This window comes from Syzygium oleosum, unplaced genomic scaffold (genome assembly GCF_021117445.2).
Source record: "Syzygium oleosum isolate NSW1041296 unplaced genomic scaffold, Sole_v2.1 Sole_v2.20, whole genome shotgun sequence".
Lineage (NCBI taxonomy): Eukaryota > Viridiplantae > Streptophyta > Magnoliopsida > Myrtales > Myrtaceae > Syzygium > Syzygium oleosum.
The window spans coordinates 6,370,795-6,385,580 of record NW_026607504.1 but is presented as its reverse complement, the minus strand read 5'-3'; the positions used below and the strand labels follow the sequence as shown (position 1 = coordinate 6,385,580).

Genomic DNA, 14,786 nt, shown 5'->3' with positions numbered 1-14,786 from the left:
TGATGCCGATCGCGAAGACGTGCTTACCATCTCCATTGCCAAAATTTTATCAGCTAAAACTAGAGGAAAGCGACTGAGACTGGCCAACTGCTTTTGGTACACGTCGTGGTTATTGAGCAGCCCGCCCACATCGTCAAATTTCATGTTGTCCCACCAATTAATAGCACGGCAGAAAAAATGACTCGACAAAGAGGAAATCACCAATGGAACAGCCCACGCTAAGGCGATAGCTTCATTATTGATAACACCGACATTACATCAAGGGGATGCCCACTAAAGCTCCTATCAATCACCCAACAACATGTAGGCCTGGCGGCGAGGCCGGAGAGTATCAAATCCGAAATTCAATCCCCATAAGCAAACGCACACATTTAAAAATCACTCTACAACATTCATCTTCCATCTGTCTTTCAGTATTCATCCCCTGTTACATCATTAAGTATGATTGCGCTTCCCCCGTTACATCATTAAGTATGATTTCGACCTCTTCTTAGAGATTTCTGATCGCCTTTTGATGGTCTTCGTGCTAATCGTGTGTTGGTGAATGGCACATTTTGATGTGACAATTGGGTGATGCTGCTGCTGTTAATATGTGATGTTTTTTGAAGGAACGCTGGTAGCTTTTAGAGGTAGTGTTGATGTGGATTCTGGCTCAGTTTAGTAGTGCGAGCTTGATAATATGTTATCTGGAATGATTGTGTTTACGTGTGCAAAGTTGTGTGATTTTGCGTGTATGTGGTTACTTCGGATCTTCCTGCTAATTGGGTATATGTTACCTCAAATCGGCAATGTTCTTGTCGTAATTGATGCGGGTTTTCATTGAGTGGATAAAGTTAAGGCGCAATTGTTGGTTTGAAGTGTCATGACTGACGGGACGCTGCAACCCTTTTTTTTTGGCGGGGGCACGTAGGTCGTCCGTGGTTGCTGTTAGTTCGATTAGGATAGAGCCAAAATAGGTGAAGGATTCAGTTGACGGCGCACCTTGACTAACTCTAATTTTGTATAGATGGCTGAAGCAAAGCCTGCAATGAGGAAACCAGTGTTCACCAAGGTAGATCAGTTACGTCCTGGAACTAGTGGCCACACTCTCACAGTGAAGGTCGTGAGTTCGAAGATGGTAATGCAGAAGGGCCGTCCTGATGGGTCGCAAGTGCGTCAAACGAGGATCGCCAAATGCTTGATTGGGGATGGGGCAGGCATTATTGTATTTACAGCTAGAAATGAGCAAGGTAGCATTCTTTCTTTTCATTAATTGCATTGCATGGTGAATAGACCGAACGGTTTGTCTTCAGTGATATGAAATTGGAGGATATACAGATTGATTCTTCATAGCAGAGTCGGTGAAGAAAATTAAATTGAAGGTCTTTGTTTGTAATTTTCCATTCTGAGGCTCTAACTGTTGGACTTCCGCAATTTTTCTACAAGCCATGTGGCTCATCTTGCGGATTTCGAGTCTTCTTAAGCAGTTAAGCTCAGCATATTTATCGAATTTCAAATTTTGATTGTTGACATCAGCGTGGACCTGAAGTAGCAACCGTAGAGGATGAGCTGTGCCGCACCAGAGAGCGCCCCGAGACCATTGCTAATCTGCAGGAGGGTTGTTCCCAAGTTATTCATGTATGTGGCTTTTTCTTTACGTTTCTCATGCTTCTTGACTTTGAAAGTGAAAGGGTTGAAAATACATTCAAGTTTTGTTTCAATTACCAGTATGAAGACGTCGAGCTTGATGAGGGCATATGCAGTCCACACGCAGCCATTGAGAAAGTTGGCTAGCGAGAGATAGAAGGGCATGTACTCCACACTCTTTGTGGTGATCACTTTTTTCTGCAGTAGACAAAGGTAAAAGAAAGAGGCAAAATTAGACAATGAAAGGATCAGCATTTGCCGGAACTGATAAAATATGGTTTTAGTTTACAACGAGGGAAGGGGGATGGATGTGTACGTACCATGATGGTAAGAGGTGAGCTGTACATTATGATGTTGAACACGTCGCAGATAATTCCAAAGGCGAGAATTCTTCTCTTGTGGTCGTGAAAAACCAGTAGGAACACCAGTGACACCACGGCAATGAAGACAACTTCCCCGCAGAGACAATAGAACACCTTTTTCTGCAAAAACAGAAGAAGTGAGCATTAGCTGTCAATCGTAATGTTCTGAAACTTGTCAAAGTGCCTAGGACGGAATGAGTGTTTGTACAATACAAAATTTGGAAATTGGAGTGTCTAGAAAACGGTATTACTTAGTGCCTTGACTTGAGGTACATCGGCCGAAAACTAAGATATGTGACACATTCTAATTTGATGGATGAGTGTTATATAGATAGGATAGGACATAATCACCGATCTTTGACTAGAAAAACTTTACAAGAGCGGCAAACTAAATAAATGCCAAATTCAGGAAAAAAGAAGAAGAGAGAACAAGATTAACTACGATGCATCTATGATTATTGTATACCAACAATGTTCTATTTGAATAAATTTGAATTAGTGACAGCATGTATCCAATTATTGTACAGAACTTTGAAATGCATAACTGGAACTTTTATCACTTTATTCCAGTAGAATTCCATTCAGATAGCACGGTAAGTAGAAAAACTATCGGTAAGACAGATTTGAAAGTAAATCTTTATAAATCAAGACAAAGAAAAAATGAACGGATAAAGCTCAAATACATAATGAGCACATACCCTTCCCTTGTTTGGAGCATATGAAAAGAAAATGCATATGTAGATGAGCTCTATCACAAGCCCAACGCCATTGATGGTGACGACAAGGATGCTGTCATGACGGACAAAGGGCAAGCCATAGACAATCCAGAAGATGCAGTTCAACACGGTAGCAAGGTAAGGATACACATGAAACTCCTCCACCGACTTGTTCTTTATGATTCTATAAAACGTCGGACTGCAAAGCAAACCAACAGATATAGAAACCTTAGTAATTGAGAGCAATGTACAGGTGACATCAATGCATTACTTAACCTAGAAAAATATCAAAGTGTTCTCTTGAACAAGTTCAAATTTGAGTACACTACAGTGGTCCCAAAGGTATAGTAATTTTGGATTACCTCTACAATTGTAAAGTTACACCGTAGTTTTGTCCCGAGCCATTTGACCGAGTGACATAATCACCAAATTGGGATGATCTTTCATGAATATTAACTTAAAATAGATTTTCTTTTTCTTTTTTTTCTAGATGAAGACATGTAGTACATCCATTGCTTTTAAAGATTAGTAATCTAATTAGGCTCACTCAAGGGGCACAACTCGGATTGTGATCACCCTGTACAATCTTCACGATTCTGACACATTACTTTTCTTTTTTCTTTTTCTTTTTTTGGCATCACAAATAAAGAGGGAAAAGCAGATAAGAAATGCTTTCGTATCCGGTGTTTCAGTAAACTTGTCCTATCCAAATTTATTTCCTAGCAACCAAACAGAGCTGTACATGGAAGAAAAACTTTACTGATACACTCATTACATAAGGGCCATCCTTCGATGGGTAAGTAACCGGTGGCGGAACCACGTAAGGGCCATCAGGGTAGCCATGACCCGGCGTCCGCTGCGGCAGCGGATCCGAATGAGCTTGAATATGTTTAAATCGGATTTGAATAAGCTGAATAAGACAGACCCACATAGATAGACTGAGAGAATCACAAAAAAAAGTGCCGAATTAGACCAACCGATTCAATACAGAAACTTATCTCACATATGATGGGCGACTATTTGCGTTACCAAACAGATCGATCACTATTCAATAAGCACTCGAAAGTTAACCAAATAATAACCGATTTTTGCAATCCGATTTAAACGTATTCAAGCTAGGGCATCGGCTAGGGCGTCGGCAGAGACGGCGAGAACAACAGAGCGTGTCGGGGCGGAGGCGTCGGCGTCGGCGTCAAGAGGTACAAAGAGGTGGAGGCATCTGCTAGGGCGTTGGCGAGGCGTCGAGTGGTACAATCGGAGTCCGAGTAGAGGTGAAGGCATCGCCGTCGCCTAGGGCGTGGCAGAGGCGTTGGCGTTGGCGTCGTTTGTCGGAGACGTGAGTCGGGAGAGAGCGTGAGTGGAGAGAGAGAGAGAGAGTGCAGATCTGGGAAGTGAGAACTTGGGGCACGCGGGCGCGAGGTAAAGCGAGGAGAGAGAGAGAGTGTGTCTTTGCTTTTCAAATTTTCAGACCGCGGTGGGGCCGTGGGACACGTGTCGCCCACTGAGTGGCTTGTATTTTGCCACGGTAGAATCACAGCGGTGCCAATATTTTCTCCTATATATATACTCTCGCTCGCACTGCACCGCACCGCACTGCTCGCAGCTTGCACCGATCAGATCATCACCAGAATCGCAGCACCAAGGCGCTTCTCTCTCATCTCCCCCCTTTCTCTCTCTAGCTCGCGAAGAGAAGCTGCGTCTTTGCTCCGGCGAAGAGATGGTGTCGGCTGAAGCGGCTCGGAACGTGGTTGGCATTATCGGTAATCGCCACTCCCCAAATCGTCGGCGTTCTCCTTTAAGTTTTCGCGGTCGATGACGAGGTCGGCATCGCGCGAGCGATTTTCCGGACAATCCACGACGGGATTATCTGTCGCCAGCGCGAGATCGCGTTCTTCTTTCGCGCTGCTGTTGGATGTTTTAAGCAGCTACAGCGATCGTGTCCGCTGTTTTTGTGCTGTTCGTTTTTTTTACTGTTCCTGATTGCTAGCTAGCTAAGCCTGTTTCCGAAACGATCCGTCGTGCATGGCGTTGGATAAGAGGCGAACGCCATAAATGCTTGATCGGAGAGAGCAATGCGATGATCGTCTCGCCAGCTTCGCGGTTTTTTTCTTTCTTCTTTTTTTATTGGTGCGCGTTTATACTGGATCGTTTGTTTGGGACAGGATTTCAAACCATCGTCGTCATGCGTTCTGTCACTTTCTGCTTCTCGATAGAGATGAAATGCCAGATTTGAAGGCGCGATGATAAAGGGAAAACCATCAAAACTTCATGCGAATCAGATAGATACGTGCAGAAAACAAACTTTCGAGCACCACTCCGCTTTAGGCATGAAACAACTTAGATTTCGAAAACGTTGGTCCGATGCGTTTCGACTTTTGTGATGGAATTCGTGGTTTTTCATTCCTGATGATTTCTCTCTCGGAGAGAGCTTTATTGACTGTACCTTTGCTGTTTCGCTGGGCAGGGAACGTCATATCGTTCGGCCTCTTCCTCTCGCCATGGTAAACTTCAGCTCACCCTCTTGCTATTTTTTTATTTTATTTTTTGACCTTATGGGGATCACGTAGATTGTCGTTATTTAATTTCTTTTTTAACATGCGATATTATGCCATCCGGCTTAGTTAGTAATCACAAAAATAAAAATTTATACGTAAGTGTTACTTCGTTCTTACTTGTGATGCCAAAAAAGAAAAAAAAAGAAAAAAAAAAGTAATGTGTCAGAATCGTGAAGATTATACAGGGTGATCACAGTTGAGATGAGAGAATTTTGTGTATATTATTTGCTTGAATGAATTAGAACTACAAGGCCAAGTCCCTTTATATAGGGAAAGAATGAACAGTAATGAACAGTAAATCTAGATTATATATTATATCTAACATCCCCGCAAACTCAAGGTGAGTTGAAACAAGTCAACTGGAGTTTGGAGAGAAGATCTAGGAAGCGCCCAGGTGGATGTGTCTTTGTGAAGATATCGGTAGTCTGATCAGCTGATGAAGTAAAGACAAGTCGTAGAGTGCCACGAAGAACATGAGAGCGGATGAAGTGACAATCTATCTCAATGTGTTTGGTGCGTTCGTGGAAAACATCATTATGTGCAATTTGGATAGCACTGCGATTGTCGCAATGAAGGATTGTCCCGCTATGATGACGGACTCCCATATCTTCCAGTAGCCATCGCAACCATAATAACTCTGATGTAGTATCAGCAAGAGCTCGATATTCAGTTTCTGTACTAGAACGAGCAATAGTAGATTGTTTCTTGCTACGCCAGGAGATAAGTGAAGTGCCCAAGAAAAAACAGTAACTCATAGTGGAGCGACGATCATGAGAGTCACCACCCCAGTCAGCATCTGAATAGGCAGTCAACTCCAATGTCGAATGAGCTGAAAAGTGAAGGCCATGAAATAACGTACCCTTGACATAGCGAAGAATACGAAGAACTGCAGCAAAGTGAGTTGTACGAGGCGCTGTCATGTACTGGCTGACAATATGAACAGCATGAGCGATGTCAAGGCGAGTAACAGTGAGATATATAAGACTGCCAACTAGCTGTCGATAGAGGGTAGGGTTTTGGAGAGGAGTCCCATCACCGGCATCAAATTTGGCATTGATCTCAAGAGGGGTCGTAATGACCTTGGTGTCCGTGAGTCCTGCTCGAGAAAGAAGATCAGTGGCATATTTTGCTTGCGAAAGATAATAACCGGATGTGTCTCAGGTAACCTCCAAGCCTAAAAAATAACTAAGTTGTCCAAGATCCTTCATCTCGAACTGTTGACTAAGATAATGCTTGAGTTTTGAAATTCCAGGACGATCATCTCCAGTAATAACCATATCGTCGACATATAGGAGCAGTAGAATAGACCCACGAGAAGTTTGTCGAACAAAAAGAGTGTGGTCGTGAGGACTAGATTTAAAGCCAAGAGATGCCATGGTGGAGCTAAACTTGGAATACCATGCACGAGGAGATTGTTTCAATCCATATAATGCACGACGTAATCGACACACTTGGTGGGAAGAATGAGTGTAGCCAGGAGGAGGTACCATATAAACTTCCTCGATGAGATCGCCATTTAGGAATGCATTTTTGACATCCATCTGAGATGTAGGCCAACGCTTAACAGCGGCGACAGCAAGACGACTGCAAACAGAAGTAAGACATGCAAGGTTCATGAAGGGAAGCTATCGTAGAATAACAATGGTAATCTCGAAGCCAAACAGAAGGTTGACTTACTCTGGTGGGGCGACGATCAGGGGAGGAAGGAATGACCGCTGGTGGAGAATCCGCGGAAGGTGCAGACACGTCAGAAGTGGCCAAAGTGGGGTCACCAGAAGGCCCTGCTTCAAGATAAGGGAAATGTACATATGGAATGGAAGAGTCAGATGTGGACGGAAGTGTGGTATCTTCTGGAAATAAGTCTACGGAAGGATTGGTAAAAAAAGGAACATGAGCAAAGAGGTCGAAGGGATGAATAGAAGAGAACATCTTGTGTTCCCAAAAAGTGACATGACGGGACACACGAAGACGATTGGAAGTAGGATCCCAACATCCATACCCTTTGTGCTCAATACCATATCCAATGAAGCAACATACATGGGCACGAGGTTCTAATTTCGTGCGCTCATGTGGATGAAGGTGCACAAAACAGGCACTACCAAAAACACGTAGAATAGTGTAATTTGGGACATTACCATACAAACGCTCGTAAGGAGAGATGTGACCTATAATAGGTGATGGAGTACGATTTATAGTATAAACAGCAGTGTGACAAGCTTCCCCCCAAAACCGTTCAGGACAAGAGGCAGAGATGAGCAGAGTGCGTACAACATCTAAGATATGCCTATGCTTACGTTCAGCTCTACCATTTTGTTGAGAGGTGCCAGGGCAAGAACGATGAATGATAGTACCATTTTGAGAAAGAATTCGAAGAAATTCTGTATCTCTATATTCCATAGCATTATCAGTACGAAAAATCTTAATATCCCGTGAAAATTGGGTTTTAACCATAGCAACGAAATCACGATAAACACAAGAAAGTTCAGAACGATTTTTCATAAGATAAAGCTAGGTATACCGAGAATGATCATCCACAAAAATGACAAAATAGCGAGAGCCACCCATGGTGGGAGTGGGAGAAGGTCCCCATATATTAGAGTGAATGAGATCAAAAGGAGCATGAGACACAGAATCACTAATCTGAAACGGTAAAGCATGATGTTTTCCCAACTTACAAGGCAGACAGTCAAAATGTTTAGTGTCAACAGAACCTAAATGACCACTCGAAATTAAAGAGCTTAACCTAGAAAAGGAAGCATGACCTAATCGAGAATGCCAAGTTTCAGATGACACTGTGGCAGCACAAGCAGCAAAAGAGGTCGGAATATTTAGGGAAACAAGCTCAAAGAGACGCCCCACTTTACGGCCTGTCCCAAGTGTCTGTCCCATTCGAGGATCCTGCACATGACAACCATGAGAAGAGAAGTGAATATCAAGACCAAGTTCACACAATTGGCCAACAGAGATCAAGTTGAGTGAGAGTTTAGGAACCATGAATGTGTTAGTTAAAGATAATGTAGATGTGGAAATGTTTCCTGTATGACTAACTCTCATATGTGAATTATCGGCAGTAAGAATATGAGGTGCATGTAAAGCGGAGGATTTAGACTGAAATAAGGCAGAGTTGGATGTCATGTGATTGCAACAAGCAGAATCAAAGAACCAAGAATCAGAAATACCTGGAGTAGTAGACATAGTAGAAGTGCTAGGAATAGGAGGGGTAAAGGTACCAAATTCTCGGAGAACGGTGCGAAGATCCTCTAGAGACACTAGTGTGTGGGATGATCCATGGGAAGAAGCTTCGACAGTGGCAGCATTGGCAGATGGACCAACAAAGGGACCTCGTGAGGGACCTCGGCTACGAGGCTGAGTGGTCGATCCTGTGGGTTGTATAGGTCGTAGCCGATAACAATTTGATGCCAGATGACCATGTCGGCGATAATGTTTGCAAAATGGACGGCGCATGGAGGAAGAACTCGAAGCGGCAAGTACTGCATCCATAGGCATGGATATGGGCATAGTAGGATGTTGCGTTTTCAAGGTAGCTAGCCGAGTCTCCTCATTCAGTAAATCTGATATAACTGTCTCTATCGAAGGAAAATGATCTCTATGTAGAATGGAGGCTCTCACAGGTTCAAACTCATCATTCAGAGCCATCAAAAATTGCATGACACGAATACGATCACGATGTTCAGCAACTTTGCGAATGTTATTATCCCCTTCCAAGCGTGGTTCACACAAGGTCAACTGATCCCAAATAGCATGCATAGATGATAGAAAATCATTAATCGACTGACCTGGCTCCTGATGCATGTGATATAAAGTCCCTAATAACCGATATTGATGGGCAACATCTGAACTAGAATAACGACGATCAAAAAGATCCCAAGCTTCCTTTGCTGTATTAAAAAGGCCAAACTGGAGTCGGATAGATGGGATTGAAGTGTTTCGAAACCATGTGAGAATCTGATGATTTCTGCTATCCCATTCATCTAAACGATCCACAAATTGATCATCAGTTTCTTCCGCAATTTTAGTAGGTACACTAATTTGTCCAGTGACATAACGCCAAAGCCGGCGTCCTTTCAAGAAACTTGATATTTCTTGAGACCATAAAATATAATTAGAGCCATTCAAAATAGTCTGAATTGGCATGGAGGCTTCCATTCTATCCATGATATGCACTTTACTATTATGGAATCACCAGAATCTAGTATACCGAGAGCATATATGAGAAAAATAACGGCAAAAACGAACTCAGGACGTCGAAATACCTCAAGAACCGGTCGGAAACACCGAAAACCGGTCAGGAAATGGTCGAAACGGCCAGAAAATCGACGGAACCGGTCTGGTCTAAACCGGTCAACGCCGGTCAACGTTAGGTCAAAGTTCGACCAACGGATGACGTGGTGGATGACGTCAGATGGGCGTGTGCCAGGCGCGTGCCAAGCGCGTGCCAGGCGCGTGCCAGCTCGTGGAGGCGCATGGATCTCACGCGCAGACCTTGAAGCTGCGCGTGAAGGCGCGTCCGGCGGAGGAAAGCGGCGAAATTTGACTGAATGACTCGACTGAGGGCGGCGAGTCGTGGGTTGGTGTCGGGTTTTGGAAAAACACGACGGAGAATGTCCAAAACACCACTGAACAGCGGTGAACGGCGGTGGGCTACCTGGGTCCGAGGTGCGGTGGCGCGTGGCGGTGCGTGTAGCGGCGTCCGGCGGCTGTTGGCAATGAAATTTCAGGACGTGGGTCGTCTGAGGGCGGCGAGTCTGCTGGTGGTCTTGATTTTCCGAAATGAGCAGCGGAAGTATGCCAAGCAGTGAGGAAAAGCTTCGGTCTTATCGGAGAACCGAGGCGATGCGGCCGGTGCGGCTGGCGTCGTGGCGGCCACGGTGTGGCAGGCTCGATGGGCGCTCCTCAGGTAACAATGGTGCTCTGATACCAAGTTGAGATGAGAGAACTTTGTGTATATTATTTGCTTGAATGAATTAGAACTACAAGGCCAAGTCAATTTATATAGGGAAAGAATGAACAGTAATGAATAGTAAACCTAGATTATATATTATATCTAACAATCACAATGCGAGTTGTGCCCCTTGAGTGAGCCTAATTAGATTACTAATCTTTAAAAGCAATGGATGTACTACATGTCTTCATCTAGAAAAAAAGAAAAAGAAAATCTATTTTAAGTTAATATTGATGAAAGATCATCCCGATTTGGTGATTATGTCACTCGGTCAAATGACTCGGGACAAAACTGGGGTGTAGCTTTACAATTATAGAGGTGATCCAAATTACTCTACCTTTGGGATCACTGTAGTGTACTCAAATTTGAATTTGCTAGTGAGAACCCTTAAATGTTTTTCTAGGTTAAGTAATGCATTGATGTCACCTGTACAGTACTCTCAATTACTAAGGTTTTTATATCTGTTGGTTTGCTTTGCAATCCGATGTTTTATAGAATCATAAAGAACAAGTCGGTGGGGGAATTTCACATGTATCCTTACCTTGCTACCGTGTTGAACTGCGTCTTCTGGCTTCTCTACGGCTTGCCCTTTGTGCATCCGAATAGCATCCTTGTTGTCACCAGTTACCCTGTCGGGCTTGCGATAGAGCTCATCTACATATGCATTTTCTTTTCATATGCTCCAAACAAGGGAAGGGTGTGTGCTCATTATGTATTTGAGCTTCATCCATTCATTTTTTCTTTGTCTTGACTTATCGAGATTTACTTTCAAATCTGTCTTACCGATAGCTTTTCTACTTATACCGTGCTATCTGAATGGAATTCTACTGGAATAAAGTGATAAAAGTTCCAGTTATGCATTTCAAAGTTCTGTACAATAATTGGATACATGCTGTCACTAATTCAAATTTATTCAAATAGAACATTGTTGGTATACAATAATCATAGATGCACCGTAGTTAGTCTTGTTCTCTCTTCTTCTTTTTTCCTGAATTTGGCATTTATTTAGTTTGCTGCTCTTATAAAGTTTTTCTAGTCAAAGATCGGTGATTATGTCATGTCCTATCTATGTAACATTCATCCATCAAATTAGAATGTGTCACATATCTTAGTTTTCGGTCGATGTACCTTAAGTCAAGGCACTAAGTAATACCGTTTTCTAGACACTCCAATTTCCAAATTTTGTATTGTACAAACACTCATTCCGTCCTAGGCACTTTGACAAATTTCAGAACATTACGATTGACAGCTAATGCTCACTTCTTCTTTTTTCCAGAAAAAGGTGGTCTATTGTCTCTGCGGGGAAGTTGTCTTCATTGCCGTGGTGTCACTGGTGTTCCTACTGGTTTTTCAAGACCACAAGAGAAGAATTCTCGCCTTTGGAATTATCTGCGACGTGTTCAACATCATAATGTACAGCTCACCTCTTACCATCATGGTACGTACACATCCATCCCCCTTCCCTCGTTGTAAACTAAAACCATATTTTATCAATTCCGGCAAATGCTGATCCTTTCATTGTCTAATTTTGCCTCTTTCTTTTACCTTTGTCTACTGCAGAAAAAAGTGATCACCACAAAGAGTGTGGAGTACATGCCCTTCTATCTCTCGCTAGCCAACTTTCTCAATGGCTGCGTGTGGACTGCATATGCCCTCATCAAGCTCGACGTCTTCATTCTGGTAATTGAAACAAAACTTGAATGAATTTTCAACCCTTTCACTTTCAAAGTCAAGAAGCGTGAGAAATGTAAAGAAAAAGCCACGTACACGAATAACTTGGGAACAACCCTCCTGCAGATTAGCAATGGTCTCGGGGCGCTCTCCGGTGCAGCGCAGCTCATCCTCTACGGTTGCTACTTCAGGTCCATGCCGCCGAGAGATGAGAAGGTCGTCGACGCGAAGGCTTCTCAAATCCAGCTCTCTGTTTCTAATGGACCAGATAGAGTGTAATCCAGGAACATTCCTGTGAAATGCCAACCAGACAGCTGGATTTGAGAAGCCTTCGCGTCGACGACCTTCTCATCTCTCGGCGGCGTGGACCTGAAGTAGCAACCGTAGAGGAAGAGCTGCGCCGCACCGGAGAGCACCCCGAGACCATTGCTAATCTGCAGGAGGGTTGTTCCCAAGTTTTTCGTGTACGTGGCTTTTTCTTTACATTTCTCATGCTTCTTGACTTTGAAAGTGAAAGGGTTGAAAATTCATTCAAGTTTTGTTTCAATTACCAGAATGAAGCCGTCGAGCTTGATGAGGGCATATGCAGTGCAGTGCGAGCACGCTCGCGACGCCGAGCTCATCATCGGTCGTGAGAACCTAAAGGAGAACGCCGGACGAAACGGGAGAAGCGATTACCGATAATGCCAACCACGTTCCGAGCCACTTCAGCGGACACCATCTCTTCGCCGGAGCAAGATGCAGCTTCTCTTCGCGAGCTAGAGAGAGAAAGGGAGAGATGAGAGAGAAACGCCCTGGTGCTGCGATTCTGGTGATGATCTTATCGGTGCAAGCTGCGTGCGGTGCAGTGCGGTGCAAGCTGCGTGCGCGAGCTAGTGTGTGTAGGGGTGATCGGTTCCGGTGGGTTGGGTCCGGACCTAACCTAAAACCAACCCTCGTTATAACCGCTCCCAATTTTGAACCCGAAACCAACCTTGTTTTCCTGACACTGCTTTTGGAACCAACCCTGCTTTTCCTGGTCCGGCTTCGTGGGTCTACCCGAGAACCTATTTTTTTTTGTTCCTTTGTCCGGTTTCATTTTTTTCTAGCAAAATAATATAGGTAGCAATGAAACGATTTAAAATAAAAGATGAATAACAAAAATCATTATCCGCCAAAAGTAACAATCCCAAAAATGAGCAATTGAAATTACAATCCATCAAAATCAACAATCCAAAAGCACTATGTGGCAAGACATAGTCCAATCGCATAAATCTTTAAGAGTCACATTTCCAGGGAATTTATTCAACATGTTTAGCTCTTTATTTTGCGCCATGATGAGATAACTCCTCACTTCTGTTTCCGAATGAAATATCTTGAAAGAAAAATTAAGAGACCTAGCGGTAAGGCATCTGCTCTCACTAGAAAAATGTCTATATATCTCATCTGAATCACACAATATTTAGATGACTTTAAGGGCCGTGCTGTTTCGCTCGTGGTTGTGAAACATATTCCAATATTAAACCGGAAATCGGTTCTAAAACCGGTGAAGTAGGGTAACGTGATATAGGCTTTTTACTTTTTTGTACATTATCTCAAAACCAGTTCTCAAACCGGTTCTAAAACAGGATTGGGTTGGTTTTTACTTGGAACCGGAAACCGGACCGGTTCTAACCGGTTCCCAAAAAATGGAACCGGTACCCGGACCGGTTCTTGTTAGAACCGGTTCCCGGACCTGTTTTTCGGGTGGGCTGGTCCGGTTTCCGGGTAAACCCGGTCCGGTTGCACACCCCTGTGTGTGTATATATATATCATCCACTTGAATTGTAGTACACTATGTTTCGATCACAAGATCAATTGGGAAATTTTTTTGGCGCATGAAATGCTTACCACGGTGAAGTACGCACCAAAGCATCCACTGACCGATAACCAGAGTCCAAAACCTACTTAAAAACCCTACTCATCTTCGACCACAACGCTGATCTCACCACGCTCGAGCAGATCATAGAACTCCTTGGTCCTTCTCTGGGTATTCCAGTGGTGCACATTCCACATCAACCCCGCGGAAACGCTGAGGGTTATCCCGTACACGATCTCCTTCACGATGCTCGGGCCCCTGCGAGCGGCGTGCGCCACCTTATGCGAAGCAGCCATTTGTTCGAGCCCTTTCTCTGCAAAAATCACACGGGCAACTGAACAAGCGTCGCCGCGACGAGCACGAATGAATGCGTAACGAGCCGAGCTCACATGCATGCATGCACGCACCAGAACCCCATGATCTTCTAAATTACGCACAACCGAGAATTACCCTCGATAGCCGATACCCTATGAAACGAGGAATTCGCGACAAAATCGAAGGGAGAAAGAGAATCGAACGTTCGTCACCTGCCAATTTTTAAAGTGAGGAGGAAACAACACTGCGACGGCCAACGGAGGAAGGGGTGGTGAAGTGAAGCGAGAGAAGCAGAAACCGAGAGAGGTTGATCGGACTCGTGAACGTTTCTGGGAGAGGGGAATACTTTGAATTCTCTCTGCGATTCCGCCACGCATGGTATCCACGCGTCCCTTCGAGCGACCCAGTGGGCTTTTTGTTTTTAATATTTTTTTAAACTCCATATCGAGTTACTCATTTGCCCTTGAAAATAAGTTATGAATAGTTGTATTAGAGCTTGCCAAGAAGTACTTGGTACTACAATCATTGGGTGAACAAATACCTAAATCTAAAAATGCTCCATAATCTTTTTGATTTCACGTTCAAGAACTACGATCCTTGATTCTAGAACTGAATTATTTCCTTGTATCCGAGAAGAACTTCCAATTTATAGGAATGACGTTTAATAGGAATGAATCAATTTTTCAATTTTTCTTCTATGATTGATTGGTATAAACATTAACAACTCAAAATTGAATTGGT

The 14,786-nt window shown here is 43.6% G+C and overlaps 3 protein-coding genes across 3 annotated transcripts; 1 reads left to right on the top strand and 2 right to left on the bottom strand.

Moving 5' to 3' along the window:
* Positions 1-1,491: 1,491 nt before the first annotated feature.
* LOC115670393 (bidirectional sugar transporter SWEET4-like) lies at positions 1,492-3,490 on the bottom strand. The gene is made up of 5 exons (XM_056320610.1): positions 3,480-3,490; positions 2,687-2,903; positions 1,947-2,108; positions 1,705-1,824; positions 1,492-1,587 (listed from the first exon to the last, which is right to left on the bottom strand). The coding sequence occupies exons 1-5, from the start codon at positions 3,488-3,490 to the stop codon at positions 1,492-1,494; spliced, it is 606 nt and encodes a 201-aa protein (XP_056176585.1).
* A 6,560-nt stretch (positions 3,491-10,050) lies between these two features.
* LOC130140669 (bidirectional sugar transporter SWEET4-like) lies at positions 10,051-12,178 on the top strand. Its single transcript, XM_056320609.1, has 5 exons — positions 10,051-10,177; positions 10,657-10,919; positions 11,499-11,660; positions 11,783-11,902; positions 12,020-12,178. The coding sequence occupies exons 1-5, from the start codon at positions 10,051-10,053 to the stop codon at positions 12,170-12,172; spliced, it is 825 nt and encodes a 274-aa protein (XP_056176584.1). The 3' UTR covers positions 12,173-12,178.
* Positions 12,179-13,828: 1,650 nt separating this feature from the next.
* Positions 13,829-14,026, bottom strand: LOC115670512 (putative cytochrome c oxidase subunit 5C-4). The gene has a single exon (XM_030591814.2). The coding sequence runs from the start codon at positions 14,024-14,026 to the stop codon at positions 13,829-13,831; it is 198 nt and encodes a 65-aa protein (XP_030447674.1).
* Positions 14,027-14,786: the final 760 nt, after the last annotated feature.